General features: G+C 37.5%; 2 protein-coding genes across 3 annotated transcripts; one reads left to right on the top strand and one right to left on the bottom strand.

The window, feature by feature from the left end:
• Nucleotides 1-5671: 5671 nt before the first annotated feature.
• Nucleotides 5672-11341, top strand: LOC135635277 (calcium-dependent protein kinase 10-like). The gene is made up of 7 exons (XM_065146251.1): nucleotides 5672-6973; nucleotides 8239-8382; nucleotides 8549-8701; nucleotides 9104-9219; nucleotides 9937-10104; nucleotides 10677-10901; nucleotides 11002-11341. Exons 1-7 carry the CDS (start codon nucleotides 6148-6150, stop codon nucleotides 11122-11124), a joined length of 1755 nt encoding a protein of 584 aa, XP_065002323.1. The 5' UTR covers nucleotides 5672-6147; the 3' UTR covers nucleotides 11125-11341.
• A 1237-nt stretch (nucleotides 11342-12578) lies between these two features.
• Nucleotides 12579-17895, bottom strand: LOC135634582 (myosin-binding protein 7-like). Of its 2 annotated transcripts, XM_065144967.1 has the most exons (3): nucleotides 16400-17893; nucleotides 13093-13139; nucleotides 12579-13010 (listed from the first exon to the last, which is right to left on the bottom strand). In XM_065144967.1, the coding sequence occupies exons 1-3, from the start codon at nucleotides 17681-17683 to the stop codon at nucleotides 12911-12913; spliced, it is 1431 nt and encodes a 476-aa protein (XP_065001039.1). In that variant the 5' UTR covers nucleotides 17684-17893; the 3' UTR covers nucleotides 12579-12910. The 2 variants fall into 2 exon arrangements, with proteins under 2 accessions (XP_065001039.1, XP_065001040.1); XM_065144968.1 differs by lacking the exons at nucleotides 12579-13010; nucleotides 13093-13139 and adding an exon at nucleotides 13155-13672 and having other exon boundaries at nucleotides 16400-17895.
• Between the last annotated feature and the right edge of the window lie 316 nt (nucleotides 17896-18211).

The following is an 18211-nucleotide window of genomic DNA, read 5'->3' as shown; positions in this document are numbered from 1 at the left end:
TATTGGCTAGAATCTCGTGCATTATGTGTTGATACTAGTGACAATTCTTTGATGTCACATTCTTCATCATGAACACTGCATATTTTTCCCTTGATGCAAGAATGCTTCAAATATCATGTCTCTTTCCCCTTTTTTTTTAATGAAGTTTCAATCATCATAGATCATATTTAGCACAGCCAATATTTGATCTGAAGTATTATAGTGTTGAGACATCAATCTCACCCTCATACACACCAATATATCTTTAGCCACTAAAACAGTAGCTGGTGCATTGCAGACTCAATTAATCCTGATATATCCGAAGTGAATCTTCATGCACCTTAATTACCTCAAAATACTTAAAGATTAAACAATAATTTTTTTCATATTTTATAATAGTTAGCTACTTTTTTTTATATTTTGGCATTACTTAGACTTATTATGTGCTCAATTAGGAGAATAAGTAGATGATTGATAATGTTTTTTTTTTCTGCTCCTTGTAAGTGGAAATGTAGTTTCATGGTAAAAGGTGTTTTATGCAGCATATATATTAATTCATAAGACACTTGTGAAATCATATTTCTTCTTCACTTTATGATATCTATCTAGATATATGATATCTATTTGTATTACTATTTAACGTCAGTTAATTATTGGTTACTTTGCTTGTTTGTAGCTACAACTAAGGTGGCCCTATGCATTCTTAGCCTATGTTCATAAAGCTGAAATCTGTGCTTAGAGTAGATAAAATCATAATCCAATAATAGAGCATTAGCTGATACTTCTGAGTAGATATGCATAGCTCCTATAACCTATACGTCCTTTGTCTATGTTCATAGGCTGACTTGTGATGGAATGTGGTATACAGAAGAAACTAGCTTTGAATTTTGTGGGAAATCTCACAGGATTGACTGAACTGCTTCTTAAATAACAAGCTGACATGGGTTCAGATATTCACTGTCACAGTGATGTGGGGAGATTTCTCATCTACAAATGCAGCAGTATAGAGAAATAAATTGGTTATCCATCTCATATTTGTAGGACTGCATTGGATATTTAACAGGTAGGAATTTAATCATTTGATGAGTTCTATCAATCAGATATCAAGTACTCCAAACATAATAGACACTAAAGATAAATAAGTTACATAAAGTTAGTGTCAATTTGTTTGGGAGCACACTAAACATGTTACATAAAAAGAAAAGCAAGATGGACTTTTACAAAATATATCTCAAAAGTTTTTCTTCTTTCCAATTTCTTTATAACAAAGATTGTAAATATAAGCATATTCATAAAAAAGAAGTAAAACAAAGTATGCAGCAAAGTGTTCTACCAAGCATCAAGAAGGAAGTTTCAGGACTTACAAGAACAAATATAAATTAGATGAGATATAAAGGCTTCAATATCAGCAAAGGTTTTATACATGTAAACAGACACATCTGTAATCCTATACATGTAAACAGATGTGTTTATACATGATGACAAGTTCATTAATATATGCATGAGAGAGTGAGAGAGAACGGGAATGGTGAGATGATGAAATGTCATATCAACAGTGACTGGGAATGTGGTGAGGTGATGAAGTGTCACAGTCAACAGTGATTCAGAATGTGTAGGGCTCTGCAACCGGGAACACGCCAAGAACACTCCCTCCCACGAATCTCTCCCTCTTTCTTTTTGGTCTTCCGTGAATTCAACGCAAGATGATATCACTTCCACCGCCATCAGCAGCAGCAGCAGCGGTTGCAGGCGGTTGCAGGCCTGCTATATTGAAAGCCAACCGTAGACGACGACGACGCCGGTGGATTCCAAGGAATAAATAGTGATATTGTGGCATCAGGATTTGACGTACCTATCCTTGCAAAGTCGCATAATAACGTTTTTTGCCCTTGCAAATTATACATATTTATATTTATAAATTAATATTCTTCATATATAGATCTTCTATTAATATATATATATATATATGGTAAGTATCTTCTATTAATATTCATTTTACAGTTTACATAACGGTTACCAATAATTAGTTCGAGTTAAAAAATATAAAATATGTATAGTATCTAAAATATATTTAATATTCTTATTATCATAATAATTTTTTGTTAATTAGAATTTCAACTGATATATATATATATAAACTTCCATATTTAGAAACTCTGTTAATGATTATAACAGTTTCATCATATGAATCATATATATGGTGGCTATCTCAGGATACATACATATGTTTGTGAGGGACGTATACCTGCCTCTGTGTGTCTCTGTGTACGAGAAAGAGTACTTCTGCCTTCAGTGTGTGCGTGTGTGTGGGAAAGAGGGAGGAATGGATGCGTCTGTCTCGGGACACATATGTTTGTGCTGGATGTATACGTGTGCATGCATGAGAGAGAAAGAGATAGAGAGGGATGTATACGTCTGTCTAAGAAATGTGTGAGGGATGTATACATCTCTCTCTGTGTGTGTATGTGAGAGTGAGAGAGAGAGAGAGAGAGAGAGTGATGCATACGTCTGTCTCAGGGTGCATTTAAGGCTAGTTGGCTAGCCACCAACCCATGTACCTTTATTTTGCTTCTCTTTCTCTTCTTTAAAGTACCACTACGCCATGGCTCAGCCGAAAGTACAGTACTTGGATTTTTTTTTTCTCTCTCATCTCACGTCGCTGTTCACAACGTGTTGGCATCAATATGCGATTCCTTTTCATGATATGACTGAAGTAAAGCATCATATATACTTATGTTATTTACCTTGCTCAATTACTTAAATGACAAAGATGCTGTACACAAACATATGGATCCAACAGCTTCATTTTTCCCGATAAAAAGGTTCAAAAGTTTCATGGTGGAGCAGTCCTGTGCCCTACCACCTTGCCCTCCGTGTCTTCGTCACATGCACCATTACTCAATGCCCAGAAGTTTTTGGCAGCCCTCCTTTCGGTCTCTGAAACGTCACTTCCATGCTCTATCTTTTGATTCTATTGATTTAAATGAGGCTCGACGAATGCTGAGGAGAGAGAGAGAGAGAGAGAAAGCTGCGATGATGCTTTCATCTCTCACATTGTTCTTCCAGCAGTCATCTCTCTCTCTCTACCTATCTTTCTGCACCGAAACCTGAAACGTCACTTCACGGTAAAAAACGTTTGCTACACTTGGACTATGTACGTTCAAAGGCCTGAGTGCAGCACCACATTTCGTGCTTCTCCGATTCTATTCATTTTAATGAACTTGACGAAGGGAAAGAGAGCTGTCTGATCTGATCTGATCATTTCATCTCGTGCTGTTCTTTCTCAGTTTCTTTCTCTTCCAATTATTCTCTCTGCAACAAAGTTTGAAACATATATATTCACAAGATCTAAGATCAAATCAACCGATTGAATCCAAAAAAATGGAATCTGAACCCTCAATTAATTCAGCTTACTACTTAGATTTAACGAGTATCTCTTAATTTTCTTCAAGAAAAATTTGAGTGTCTTCAATTATGAGAATCACATAATAGGAAACTAAAACTATATTCGTTTTCTCTTGTGTTGTCTTCCATCCTCCTACACTATCAATTCCAATGTCTGAAACATTACCTCATGTCAACAGAGTATTTCATACTCACAATTCAAGCTCATCTGATTACTTCTCATATCTTACAACTTGTAAACTTTTAGGGTCTTTGCGGCTTCATCAAACCAATACATTGGTGATGGCAAATAATAGTCGTGCATTAAATCATCTTACGTTCATTATTCTGATCAAAGATCAGAATCTTGATGTAATCCCATTATACATAAGAAATTTAGCAAAATTCGATCCTGTTATATGATAATCAAATTAAATTTATGCAAAAAAAATAAAAAAATATTCCTTCATAACATCAATAAAGAAGATAACCAAAGTTAAATATATTAACTATATTACACATTCAATTATGTTATACACCCTTCACACTACAATTTGGTGAACTTATTTCATGTCATCGAAGACATTAGACACTACAATTTGGTGAACTTGCATTGACAGTATCCATCAAGGAATTCGAAACCTACTGGACCAGTTGGGATGGACTGATATTTATCGGTCAAGGCGTGAATCGAGACATGAAATGCTCCTTCATGGGTGGTTCGGATCCAGTTCTTTTTTTCACATAAAAAGCTTGTATTTAGGGTTTGTGTCTCTTCTCCTCGGGAGCTATCTCGTCTGTCGTTAGTAGACCAATACATCTCCTCCTTTCCTTCTTCTTCCTCCTCATCCTCCCCCAACCCTTCTTCTTCAGCTCAAGTTACTGAAACGATTTCTCTAGTACTTGCCGTAGCAAAACCGTATACATTGTCCCTTCCAAATCATGCTTTGTCAAAAGCCTTGTGCATTAAGCTACCTTTCTTGTAAATGTTTAGTTGTTAACACATCTAACGATTTAGAATCTCATCCATCAGAACACCTCCAACTCTTTTCCATTCTATTTATCGCACCATACTGCATGCAATAGATCGAGAATCTGAATGTAGCAATGCACATATACAATTGCACCCGCACCTGCCTACGTTTTGTGTGAGGTAGTAGTAACATGATATGATCTTCCATCTCCAAATCATCCTTATTTGGTACCCAATTCTAGTTCAACAGGAACACAACGGTCGCACCGTATCAGATTGACCAAAGTCAGACAATGATAGCAAGCAATCAACTTTGAAATCCACATCTATAATGTTGCACTGATATGCACAGAAGGATCGTATTCAGAGCCATATCGACATAAAATGAGACTTCAGGGCTCCAGAAGCGTATATAGAAGAATAATAACTTTAAATAACCGTATATGATATTTGTATGTACGTATAATTCATCATGGGAATGCTATAATCGCGATGGAAAGAGAGAGAGAAAGGTAGGGAAGGAGATAGTGAGAGTGAGGAAAGAAAACGTATCGTAATGGAACCGCTTCTACGTCGCCGCCGTCGTATAGTTTACGCGTACAGAATAGGCGTATTTTTCTACGTATCTTAGATCTTATTCTTACCCTAAGACTTAACCTAGCGGGTGAACCTTCTTACTTGACCCACTTGGTTACTGGGGTCTTCCGATGGTTGCTCTTTCTTGGGTGATCATACTTCGCACGACATTTCAAGGGTGATCTAAGTGTCTGCCAGAACAGCGTGCAGCCTTCGACCCCACTCGTATATTAAAACGTGGATCCTTCTGCCACCATTAAATCACCAGAGAATATATTTAGCCTCTAAAATAATTACCTGTCTGGGGATTACTGAAGATTATGGGGCCCATCCGTGACCCACCGTCGGAGGCCAATGAAGCACGAAGATGGGACGGGCCAACTGTAAACGGCCAGGAAAATTCTGTTGGAACTCCTTCGCCGACCACCCGTTCTCGCACCCTCTAACCAATCGTGACAAGGCGACGGAAGGCCTTCCTGATAAGTCCAATCAGCACCAGGGTAACTTGTTGGTTAGCGTTCGAAGAGTATGACGGTTGAGATTCGTCGTCTCTCGGCTTGCGGTCGTGATTTTAGTACGAAAGTAATCGGACGGTGAAAACGCAACTGATGGTTTCGGGGATGAGAGAGATATCATACTTCATAAAAAAGAAGAAAAAAAATTAATCAATTAATAAATGGAATAATAATTAATAAGAAATTTCCTCAATTGGACGTCCTCGTTCTGGACTCCAAGAAGAACCAATCAATGAGACGGAGAACTGCCGGTTATCGGACCGCTTCGTTGATCGTTGCGCACCTGTTCCTCCGCATCTCCCTGCCCAACGAGGCATCGCCTCCAAATCGTGCTGTAGCGATTAGCAGGTTTCTGTGCAGGAACAGGCCCATTTCCACCGGCCGAGGGATTTCTAGGGTTTTGTTGGAGTTTCTCCCCATCCTTTCGTCGCCTGGTTCCGTTGTCTCGTTGCTTTTTGCCGAAGGGCGTCGCCTTTCTTTGATCCCCCTTCGTTCTCGTTCCTTGTTCTTCGATTGCGTCACGTAAAAATCGAATTTTGCACGTGTGTTCGCCCGCGAGATCCGGCTGTTATGTGTATTTCCCTTGGAGTTGCAGCTCTTGCTGGAAATTTTATTGGTCCGGAGTCTGGAATTTAGCATTGCATTTTGCGTGAGTACGTCCTGGCGTTTCTCGAGAAAATGCCGAAGAGGAGTCGCTGGGAATTTTGATTGCTGAATCGGATGGGGAATACATGTGTTGGGCCGAGCCTCTCGAAGAATGGGTTCTTCCAATCAGTGTCCGCTACCATTTGGCGTAACCGATCGAACAAGGATGATCTTCCGACCTCCAATGGCAAGGCCACCGGCGAGGGAACCGAAGCGACGCCACCTAAACCAGATACTGACGCGCCCCAACCGGTTAAGATTCAAGATGACGAGGCGAAGCCAGCCAAAGTCCCCGAAGCAGAGTCTAAGCCGGCACCTGAAAGGCCTCCAACAGACCAACCCACGAAACCCAACCATGTCAAGAGAGCCTCAAGCGTTGCAGGACTTCAGGTTGAATTTGTATTGAAGAGCAAAACCGAGAATTTGAAGGACGTTTACAGCTTAGGTCGCAAGCTGGGGCAGGGACAGTTTGGGACGACGTATCTCTGCATTGAGAAGGCAACCGGCAAGGAATATGCTTGCAAATCCATTCTGAAGAGGAAGTTGACAACTGAGGAGGATGTGGACGATGTTAGGAGAGAGATCCAGATAATGCATCATTTGTCTGGTAACCCAAACGTAATATCCATCAAGGAGGCCTACGAAGATGCTGTTGCTGTTCATGTGGTCATGGAGTTGTGTGCTGGTGGTGAGTTATTTGATAGGATCATTCAGAAGGGGCATTACACTGAAAGAAAGGCAGCAGAGCTTGCAAAGGTGATCGTGGGTGTCGTGGAAGCCTGTCATTCAATGGGAGTCATGCATCGTGACCTCAAGCCCGAGAATTTTCTTTTTGTTAACCAAATGGAGGATGCACGTCTTAAGACTATCGATTTTGGATTGTCAATTTTCTTCCAACCAGGTACTCTTCTTCTTCCATGTGCATCTATTTTGGTGTATATTCTTGCTTTTGAATTATCTCATGTCTTTTTGTGATCTCTTATAAGTTATAACCTGACTCAACATCATTGTCATTCAGTATATTGGATGTGCAACACCATGGATCTAGCTGAGAAAATAGTGTCTAAATATTCTTTAGATTAGTATATACATCTTCTTCTCTTTGCCTCCCAGTACAGTATGGACAATTTTGTACCACTAACTTTTTTGCAATTGGCAACCATTTTTCTTCCTTGAGAAAGTCACTTAAAATTTTATAACTCAAGATTTCTCTAACTTCAACATCTATAGCCCCATATTGGATATGGCACTTAATAGGAACCTGATTTATGAGCTGTGTTGTTTGAAACGGAGAAGTTGAATTGGAGAATAAAGTTGAATGCTGTAAATTATGACTTGGGCACAGGCCAGAGTCATCAAATAAATTATGACCTGGCTATATTGCAGATGGAGACACGAAAGGCCTTCTGCCCTTGACCACATGTCAAAGAGGTGGTATCAGCATGAACTTATTTATAACTTAGCAACAGCAATTAGTGAACTTGATAGATAGTCCTTGTCTTCTGTTCTTTTTCCTCTCATTTATCATAGAGTTCTTTGTATAATCCTCGTTTCTACAGTTAAGGATCAGAGTTGCACGTGTCTATAATCTGACATCAATCACATAGTCCAGATGCAAGATTGTGCTAGTTACAGAGAAATGAGACATAGATTACTTGGTTTCAGCATCTGTGTGGATTGTGATACACTAATATTTTGAGATGTTACTTAAGAGTTTTTAGACCATGATACACCACTAGCAAAACTGTGAAACAACAATCATGCATCTAGATTCTAACATTAAAAATGAAGTCCCGATTCCAGATGTACCAGGGTGTATTTCATCTGAATACAATCTCCAGCCACGTTTCTGAACTAGTCCATTTCTTAGAAAACACTTCTATAATGACAATTCAATAGAATAGAGAAGTGGTCCAACTCCATTTTAGCCTAATGGTAGATTGTGCCTACCATCATTACGTATGAGCCTTTAGATATCTTTAACTATTCTATGAAGTGCTTCAATGTGGAATGCCTTGTAGAAAGCTAGATACAGAATCATATAGGAAAAATCTCTTTCTTATTCTCCTCTAATCTCATGAGCTACATCTATCATTCGCTTCCTTTGTAAGCAAGACTTGAATTATCCTTTGTCTGGTCTGTTAATTGTCAGATTCTCTTTTTCAGGAGAAATATTCACTGATGTGGTTGGTAGCCCTTATTACGTTGCACCAGAAGTTCTGAAAAAACGGTATGGTCCAGAGGCAGATGTCTGGAGTGCAGGGGTAATCATTTATATTCTTCTGAGTGGTGTCCCTCCATTTTGGGCTGGTGATAATTTTATCCTTCACTTATGTTAGCTTAGAGTTTATAACAGTTCATTGGTATATATCACCATGTTTATTTGCATGTTTATACTGATATATCTAACTTTTACTGTAAAATATATTTATCTATGACCTCAGTTAATATGTTCTGTAATTTACATCACACACAGAAACCGAGCAAGGCATATTTGAGGAGGTTTTACATGGCACACTTGACTTTCAGTCAGATCCATGGCCTAGCATATCCGAAAGTGCCAAAGATCTTGTAAGAAGAATGCTTGTTAGGGACCCCAGGAGGCGGATGACTGCCCATGAAGTTCTATGTAAGTTCTTATGCTTCAATTAGATGGTATTCACCAGAAATATCTGAAACAATTCTGAGAATGAAAATTCATGATTTGTTTTTAGAATGGTCTCTCACTTATTGCACGAAAATACCTTGGCGATAACAGTGGATAAAGAGACACTTGACTCAAGTTTTGATAGGTGTGACTTCAGTTAACCTAGGCTGACTCTGATTAAGCAATGCCACCTGATTACCTGTTTAATCTTTGTGAGTTTGGCTCTCAAATTAGCATCATCATCCAGTTCTATACAGAAGTTGGAAAGCTTGAATGGGCTTGTCTGCTAGTTTGCCTATTGTGAAAACCTTATGCTTGATAGAAAATTTTGACAGTTTAGTTCTATGGTGATTTAAATTACTAATTTTTTTTTCTTCCTCTCAGGTCATCCTTGGGTTCAGATTGATGGAGTGGCTCCTGATAAGCCTCTGGATTCTGCTGTTCTCTCTCGATTGAAACATTTTTCTGCAATGAACAAACTCAAAAAGATGGCTATCAGAGTAAGCTATAAATCATAATCTTCAAAAGTAATGAATGATTGACGAACAAATCTACAGAACAAATTTTTAGTCAACTTTGGAAGTTGCAAACTGTTTATATAATGCTGGCTGTGATCATTAGTTAAATGCAGATGTTGTCATGCATGTCTTTTAATCACAATGGCAAAGAATGTTGACTGTTTCAATTTTGTTTTTTACTTGTTATTTTTCTGTTTCAGATGATTCGTACATATAATTTCCCAAGGCTAGTAGTTTTGGGTTAACCACAAGTTTGCTCGATAATCGTGTCCTTTATACAATTTGTTGAGCCATATTTTTCATCTTCAGGCTGCAATCTTTTCTTCTTTAAGCGGTGAGAATGACCACCCATAACCAATGCAGGCTTATATGTTCTGGTGGTTTAGCTATCTGGCTTATGTTAAGAAGGGACCCTCATTGTAGAAGCTTCATCCTCGTCTTTTTATCTTTATAGTTTATATATCTAATAGCTATAATATTCAGTGATATAGTCGAATTTCTCATGTTTTTTCTTTCCTGTTTTGTTTTGGGTGCTACTTGTTTGATAGTTTATTCCTATGTTCTCCTGTAGCTTTCTGTGCAAATGCACTCTTTATCCGGAACTACAATCATTTGTTTTTTGTTTGCCATTATGCTGATTTAAATGTAAAAATATATGTTTTTGGATTATTTGTTTGATTTAAATACTCCCTTATATAGGTTATTGCTGAACATCTTTCTGAAGATGAAATTGCTGGCCTTAAGGAGATGTTTAAGATGATAGATACAGACAACAGTGGACAGATAACCTATGAAGAATTGAAGGCTGGATTGGAAAAGTTTGGTGCTAATCTCAAGGAGTCAGAAATTTATGCTCTTATGCAGGCGGTAGGTATCTTAATTCTGAGAGCTTAGATAATGTGTATCTATTAACTGAAACTTACTATCAAGAATTTTATTCTTACCATAATTTAATCTTTGAACTATACAAGGCTGTGCTTTAATAGTGCTAAATGGTGTTCAATTCATCCAATATGATATATACTAATAATGTTTATTACAGAATGTCCATTAAACCCTACAAATTATAGAAAATATTTAAGCACAGGTGATAAATGCAAAATTTTAGCCCCCCACTAAGAGTTTATGATATGATATCTATGATATTCTTTGAAATCGCAACTGTCGCAACGCCCAAATAATTTGCATTGTTAATTAGCTTATATGGGACACTGTAGTAGTTCAGAAACCTTATATTATTCACAATGATCTCCTTTTATTGTGGAGGAAAATCAAATTTTAAAAGGTTGATTTTCCCTGTAAATGTTTACTTTCTTTTCTAAAGAAAATCATTACTCTATCATGCAAATTATTTGGTGAAAGATTTCATTCAGTGTGAGCATTGTATTGCTTGCCATGTTTGCTTATTCCTCTACTTGGTTGGAAATGGAAAATTTTAGGCAGATGTTGATAACAGCGGAACCATTGATTATGGCGAGTTTATTGCTGCCACTTTGCATCTAAACAAGATAGAGAGAGAGGATCATCTATTTGCGGCTTTCTCATACTTCGACAAAGATGGGAGTGGTTACATAACTCAAGACGAACTGCAGCAGGCTTGTCAGGAGTTTGGCATAGAAGATGTGCGCCTGGAGGATATGATCAGAGACGTGGATCAAGATAATGTAAGTTTTATTTTTCCGACATATGTTTCTAATTTAGTTCCGAAATTACAATAAGAGAAGCAATTTTCTTGTTTCTTGAATCTTTTTCTCCTTTTGGCAGGACGGACGCATAGATTACAATGAATTTGTAGCTATGATGCAAAAAGGGAACACTGGTTTTGGCAAGAAAGGAGTGCATGCAAGTTTCGGTATTGGTTTTAGGGAGGCTTTGAAGATTGGATAATGAGGTAGTCGGTGAGGTTCATATTCTTTTTTTTGTAACTATCATTCATACAGTTATTGTAATAGTTTTGAATTCCATACCGATTTTTTGAGAGCATTGGTGCCCCAAGAATTGCAATGTATGATCAAATTCAAACGACATATTTGAATATATCCAATTTGTTGGAGATTTCCAATTGTAAGAACTCTTAAAGCATGGTTTCTCTTGTTGGATGGAAGTCTCTTGTTGTCACTATAACTGTCCTAAATTGTAACTTGCTATTGGTCATGTTTATTCTCTAGAGCCAATAATTAACTGAAATATTATTTTTATATTTATCTCTTGATCCGTAGAAATTTGCCTTCTACAATCCAAATTGCAAGATAACATATTTTCAGTAATCATGATCCATAAATCAACGTCTAATTTTATATCTAAGATTGGATATCCAGATTTCATATTTTATGAAAGGTGTAAACATTACATATGCCTTCAAATAAGTTTTTTTTTTTTTTTGTTAATCTAAATGAACAAGAAAAACTAGAAAACGAATGGATGTACCAAAAAAGTTAAAAGGATAAGAAAGTGGTGATGGGGAGCCTTATCATTCCAAAACTACATTAACCAATGCTTAGTGATGGGGAGTCTCACCAAACCTATTTTGCTTGTAATCAGCACAAATGAGGAATTCATCCTTATGAATCATGTTAGAACTGGTGGTGTGGATGAGTATTTGTAAACTAAGATAAGTTAAATAGTGTTAAGTTATATGGTATTAAGTCATAAATCAAGAAAATTATCATGAATCATATTGATGAAAATTGCTAAGCTTAATTATAATCAAATAGATGAAAATTTATTAGTGATTAAATAAAATATTCATTTCAAATATGAAGACATAAAACCATAACAACATGTGTTGTTCCACTGCAAACCGCCTCATGATGTTATGAGAATCAATTTCACCCTTACAAAAAATCGCTATTTCACAGACGATTTGCAGTTCAAAAATGCTAAGAAAAACATTATAGATAAAGATTTAAATATTCTTAATTTAAATAAGAATATTACTTTGGATTAATAACAAGAAAAGATTCATATGGCTTATCCTAAACAGCTGAGACGTTGAAATTAACATGAACACCATTCTTTGAATCCAACATGTCACAAAATCTCCACATAAAACAACCTAGCACAAAATAGAAACAATAACAAGCAGGAGTATTTTGTAATCGTGAAGAGAGAGAGAGAGAGAGAGAGAGAGAGAGAGAGAGAGAAAAGAAAGAATAATCCTCATTAGAGAACAAACATCAGCAACCAAATCCAGAAATTGAGACAAGCTGCAACTACAAGCACAAGATGGTGAATAAAAATCCACAGCTACTCCAACCCGAGGCATTTTCTTATCTTATTCACAATCAAATGGTGAACCACCAACAAGGTACAACATTCCACATACATAAATGAGGTGAAGGTAGAGAAATCACACTCAAAAAGTGTAATTGGAATACCTGTTCAATTTCGCCTTGGATACAAACCAAGAAACTTTTTACAAGATCAATCTCAAGAATCAATAGCACATCTAACTATACAAGACCATGGTTTACTTGTAAACCACATGGACACCCTCAAGCTTGGAAAGCAATTACATAAGGCAATATGAAAACCAAGCAAATCGGAGGAGGGACCAAATGTGATCCCCACAACAAAAAAGCACTTCCAAACACAAAAGTATGATCAACCAACAACACGCTAACATCAATCTTATCTGCTTTCATCAGAAACTAGTGGAACAACATAACTGGGATCATCCTTGTGTTCTAGTGATACAACTCCAGTTACTAATTCGAGGTGAATTGTCCAGAAGCAGCAGCAACCCGACGTTATTTGATGACCCAAATGTGTACCTAACAAACATTTAATATTATAGCATCCTCATAAGATGATAGACAAAAATGTAAAAAAAAAAAAAAAAGAACATACACATACTTAATTCGTGACGCTTTCTTTCTCCAGACAATAAATGACATTATCCACTGAAAAAGGCAAGACAACAAGAACCTTTTAACTTCAAGGCAACGATACTATAGAACAAGGAATTATGATTCTTGAACTATAACAATGGAGCTTTCAAGCAAATATGCAGTATATATCAAGATGCGTGCAAAATAACTTTCACAAATTACAGTTTTATGTCTTCCACGAACAGTGGGTCTTCAAGATTTGAAGAATCCAACAGAGATCGGCAAAATATTAGAACTTCACCAGATCATGACAATGATATTTGAAAGGTTGAGCAAGCCAACAATAGAGATTGCATCAAGAAAAAAAGAACAATTAGTAAAGAAGTGAAGTAAACAAAACATTAAGTTGAAAGTTCTAGCCTTTCATTTGCACATCTTCAAAGACCTAAGTTATGACCACATGGAGTTGTCATGGATCATGAACTTCTAGCATCCAACTCGCTGAGCTAAAGAATCACTGGGATATATATCCCAAGGGTAGGGTCCTTTTGTATCACTGAACATGTATCCTCCCATTTGGTAGTGTAGTGTTTGTTTTGTGTTTTCTAACAGCAAAATGGAATTAAAATTTAGAGACAGGATTTTCAATTACACTGCCAAAACAACAATAGTTTTCATAATTTTGAGTACTTCTACCAGCAGAAATTTTCTAAATGAGATACCATCAGACAATCAAGCGCACCTAGGACCTTGTCCCTTTAGACTCTTTGATTGAAACTAACTGGATCTTTGTTTGTCTGTTTGAATTAAAACGAAGAGTTTCTAGCATTCGCCAATTTCAGTCTCAATCTCAGTGGAACTTTAGTACCTTACTAGTTTTTCTAAAAGAGAAGCCAACTGATGAAAGTTATGTAATCAAAGTCCTGGTGGAATTAAAGTAAGCCAGAAAGAGTTCCTCACTGAGTTCATAATGTAATAGAATTGGTAAACATCCCCATATCAACACTCATTTGAGATTATTCAACTTGTAAAACTAGCTAAAAAGACATCAAATCTAGTCAATTCAGAGAAACTCAAGCAACTATTTTCGCTGGAATAAATATATTCTTTTGGTTTAAAATTTCAAATGCATTTGAAATTCATTATGATGCACAGTATGTGTACCTTAGCATGCCATACATCTTAGGAGAGTTATTATTTATCCACAAAAAACCATTTATTAAGAAAATTAATCAAAGAACCTTGCTACATGAAAAACTACTTACTTATACATGGGTGAGATAAAGACAATACAGATTTACCCTGACACGCATAATACTAATTTCAGAATAAAAAAAACAAAGCAAATCTACAGTTCAAAATCGCACCATGTGTTGAAGAAGGATGCACAATAGGGTTTCTCATTTTTTTTTTAATCTATTCTTATACGCACAAATATATACATTTTTTTGGCTCGGACAATGAAAATAAATTCTAACTAAAAGAACTGAAGCCACATAGACTCTGCTGATAATGTAAACAGAATGAACCTCTTGTTACTACCCTTCACCACTGTTGAGGTTATCACCAGATATAACTTATGGGGTTGGGTCAATGCATTTATTGAATGTAATCAACAGCTAAGCCTTTGTCAAGGGTGGCAGCTTCGTCAATGGTCAGAGTACTATAATTGCAAGTTAGGCTTTTTTTAGAATCTGATCACACCAAAAACACAGGTCAGATTTCCCCAGAATACATGCTCATCCAATTAAGTTGATTGATCAGATATCACTGTTTAAAGTCCTCTAGTAAATTAAGCCAATGCCTGAATTATACTACTCTGGCATCATAAACTGAACTAGGCAATCCATTGTCTCTAACCATTGGAGCTAAAACTATTGATTTAGATGTGCCTTCTTTTTCTCTATTTTCATCAAGGCCAACAAATTTTATTTTGGACCTTAACTCACTAATAATATGACGCATGTTTTTTGTTTTCAAAACCTAAACAAGACAAGAAAAATGGAAGTGAAATAAGTAAAAAAAATGATGCCGAAACAATTTTGTTTGTTCTCTTGCTTTTGATCTATGTAATTTCATCATCATTAAATGTTATCCAATGAAAGCCAAAGGAGCTATTATAAAATTAATCAAGTACTGAGTCGACTATTAAGCACTAAAATTGAAGCTCATCTGAGAACCACTCACAAAACGTCTAAAGAAATCTTCTTCTGACCTATCCATTAAACTTTAAACCTTTTTTTTCCAAGTTCCAATATAAATCTCTTTCATTTGAAAAGGCAATTTTCTCCAACATTGACTCAAAATTTGACACTGAAATCAAATTCTACAAATTTGAAGGAATAGGTCACCAACAAAACATTGTTGATTAATACACTACAAACAATGAAGATCAATGGCGTCTCCACAAAAAGAAAAACATGTGATGCATCATCATTTTTTCTACTTGATGTATGGTAGTCCTTGTTCTCATGTTGTCTAACCAATTCAAGAATTAGGCCATGGTCCTTGAAGAGTTGGATGCACATTTCAAATTGAAGTATGAACTCTCCTAAACAATTGATCAGCCATCTGAAAAGGATAAGAAAATCACCATCTCTTTCACAGAAAAAGTGTTGATTTATTACCAAGTAAATTAGTATAAGTACAGAAGAGCAGATTGGACCAGGCATAAACATCAAAGAAATTATTACATGATAGAACTCAAGTTTCACCACTATCTTGGAGCTTGTTGACAAATTGTTGGTCAATGCCATTTGTCACCATATACAAACAAGCTAAGTATTAAAGAATTACGGAACAAATTTGTCAGTAACATAAAAAAATGACATATTAATCTACATCATTTTTTTTTTTTACTATGAGGAAGTTACAATTTTTTTTTCTTTTACAAATAAAATTTAAAGATAATGTGTGGTTTTCTTTTCATATTATCCATGATATAACATATTTGCATCTAATAAAATTGTTTAGATTTCATTGTCTTGGCTACATGATTCTTGTAACATGCATAATTTGATCTCACATTTTAAGTGGGAGAAAAATTAAATTAAATTATAAGAGCATGATAGACACTGTTAACTTGGACTTAAGCATCTTGAGTTAGTAATTAAGACTCGATAAATTTAATGAATCGATTATCCTATCAAGCCCGATGACGACAATTCTAATGCTTTAAGTTATCATTATCACCATAAATTTCAAATGTTGGACTAGATATTCAAGAAGATGTAACAACTAATCTTCCAATGTGATAGCAGATGCCTGAGTAATATGTTACAGATCCCCAGCAACTAAGATTAATTTGATTGAACAATTTAAAAGAAGAGTACCTTAAGCATGGAAACAATAGAGAAATTTGTAATTGAAGATTTCTTTTTGGTGATTCTCCTCTCAGGAGAGACTTCCTTATGCAGCTGCTGTGCTATATGTCTGAGCAACAACAATTGTGCCTTCTCAGTTTGCATCGACATTATAGCCTGCCTCATCGACTCTCTGTCTACCTCAAGCGCCTGCAACCTCGTGTACAGATTCTTTATATCTGGACTCCCACCATCTGCCCCTCCATCTATTTCCCCTCTCTTCCCCTTCTCCATGCCATCCTCGGAGGAATGGACCATTGGAACCCCATGCACTGAATCAATTGTGTACACCCTATCGCTCATGCCATCAGTGTCACCACCGTCGTCCAATGGCCTGTCCATCGAGGCAGGGAATTCTCCCCCTTCCATTGGTTCTTGTGAAGTCATGCCCATAACTGAGTCACAGCTATGGGTGGATGATCGCCTGAAATGGCTCGATGATCCCGGTGGCTCCTCGATGATGCCCTTCTCCAGCATGCTGCTGGTGTCCGGCAATGCCTCAAGCTGACAAATCCGCTGCTCCAAATTCTCGAGGTCCTCTCTGCCATGTGGCGTTTCACCGAACGCATATTTTTCAAGATCAGCAGCCTCATCGAGATAATCCTCTTCGCGTTCGACACCATTGGTTAAGGTGCACTTCAAAGGAGTGTATTCAAAGGTGGGACTCTCGTTGGACTGAGGGGTCTCGGGCTCGTCGTTCACAGAGCCACCAGAGGGGGCAACGTCGACTGCGCCAGGGTCGATACCGTAGCCCAGAAGTAGGTGCCTATAGGCCTGAATCTGGAAGGTGAGAGACTGGACGGCCTCCTCGCGCTTGAAGAGGAGGTCCTCGAGCGCGATCAGCTCCTGCTGGTCGTGGTCCATCTTCTCCTCGGCAAAGCGTTTGAACTGCCGGGCCTCCATTTGCGCTTCGGCCTTCTCGCGCTGGAGACGGAGGATCATCGACATGGCCTCGCTCGCGGCCGAGCAGGCGGCGTTTCGCTCTTCGTCGAGCTCCGCGCAGAGCTCCTGGATTGTCTCCTGTTGGCTGGCCACGGCCTCTCGGAGGACAGCCACCTCGTCCTCGACCTCCACCCGGGCGGGGCCGTGATCGGCCGCGTCGGGGTCGAGCCGGCGCTTCATGGAGCGTCGCCAGGAGGGGGAGGAAGGTCGGCAGCAGAAGGGGCAGGCGCAGGGGCATAGGCGGCCGGCAGCAGCCGCGGAGAAAGAGGAGGAGGAGGAGGGGCCAGGTGGGGATAGCGTGTCCAGATCCATGATGGATCGAGAGGAAGCATGAAGACGACAAAGGTGAGATATTTCGATCGATTTCGACGTTGGATTCGGACCAATTCGATTGAAGACCAGGAGGCGGAGGAGGATTCTGACCAAATTTAGGTTATGCGAAAAAGGGGCAAAAGGCTGCAAGTTGCCCGGAATGCGATATTACAGAAAGCTGACGTGGGCTCTCAACTCTCAAAGGAAGACGCCGACAAGCACAACAAACAACGGTTCCACCTAGAAATAAATATCTTATTATTATTATTATCAGTTATTTTACATACTTTCTTTTGCTTTTTTTCCTTAATTCTTTTTCACCGTGATCTTACAAAAATAACGTATAACAAGATGTAAAAGCTATTATTATAGAAATCATTATTATTATAGAAAGCTATTTTATTATTATTATTATTATTATTATTATTATTATTATTATATATATATATATATATATATATATATATATATATATATATATATATAGAAGCCTAAGAAAATTTGTGAGAAAATGGGGTATATCATTAT

This window comes from Musa acuminata, chromosome BXJ3-4 (genome assembly GCF_036884655.1).
Source record: "Musa acuminata AAA Group cultivar baxijiao chromosome BXJ3-4, Cavendish_Baxijiao_AAA, whole genome shotgun sequence".
Taxonomy (NCBI): Eukaryota; Viridiplantae; Streptophyta; class Magnoliopsida; order Zingiberales; family Musaceae; genus Musa; species Musa acuminata.
This window is presented reverse-complemented; position numbering and strand designations above follow the sequence as displayed.

Coding starts and splice junctions, on each gene's coding strand:
- LOC135634582 (XM_065144967.1), bottom strand. CDS start 17,683: ATGGATCTGGACACGCTATCCCCACCTGGCCCCTCCTCCTCCTCCTCT. Junction 13,140..16,399: donor CTATTGTTTCCATGCTTAAG/GTACTCTTCTTT, acceptor TGCCTTTTTCAG/TGGATAATGTCATTTATTGT. Junction 13,011..13,092: donor AAGAAAGCGTCACGAATTAA/GTATGTGTATGT, acceptor AATGTTTGTTAG/GTACACATTTGGGTCATCAA.
- LOC135635277 (XM_065146251.1), top strand. CDS start 6,148: ATGGGGAATACATGTGTTGGGCCGAGCCTCTCGAAGAATGGGTTCTTC. Junction 6,974..8,238: donor GTCAATTTTCTTCCAACCAG/GTACTCTTCTTC, acceptor TCTCTTTTTCAG/GAGAAATATTCACTGATGTG. Junction 8,702..9,103: donor GACTGCCCATGAAGTTCTAT/GTAAGTTCTTAT, acceptor TCTTCCTCTCAG/GTCATCCTTGGGTTCAGATT.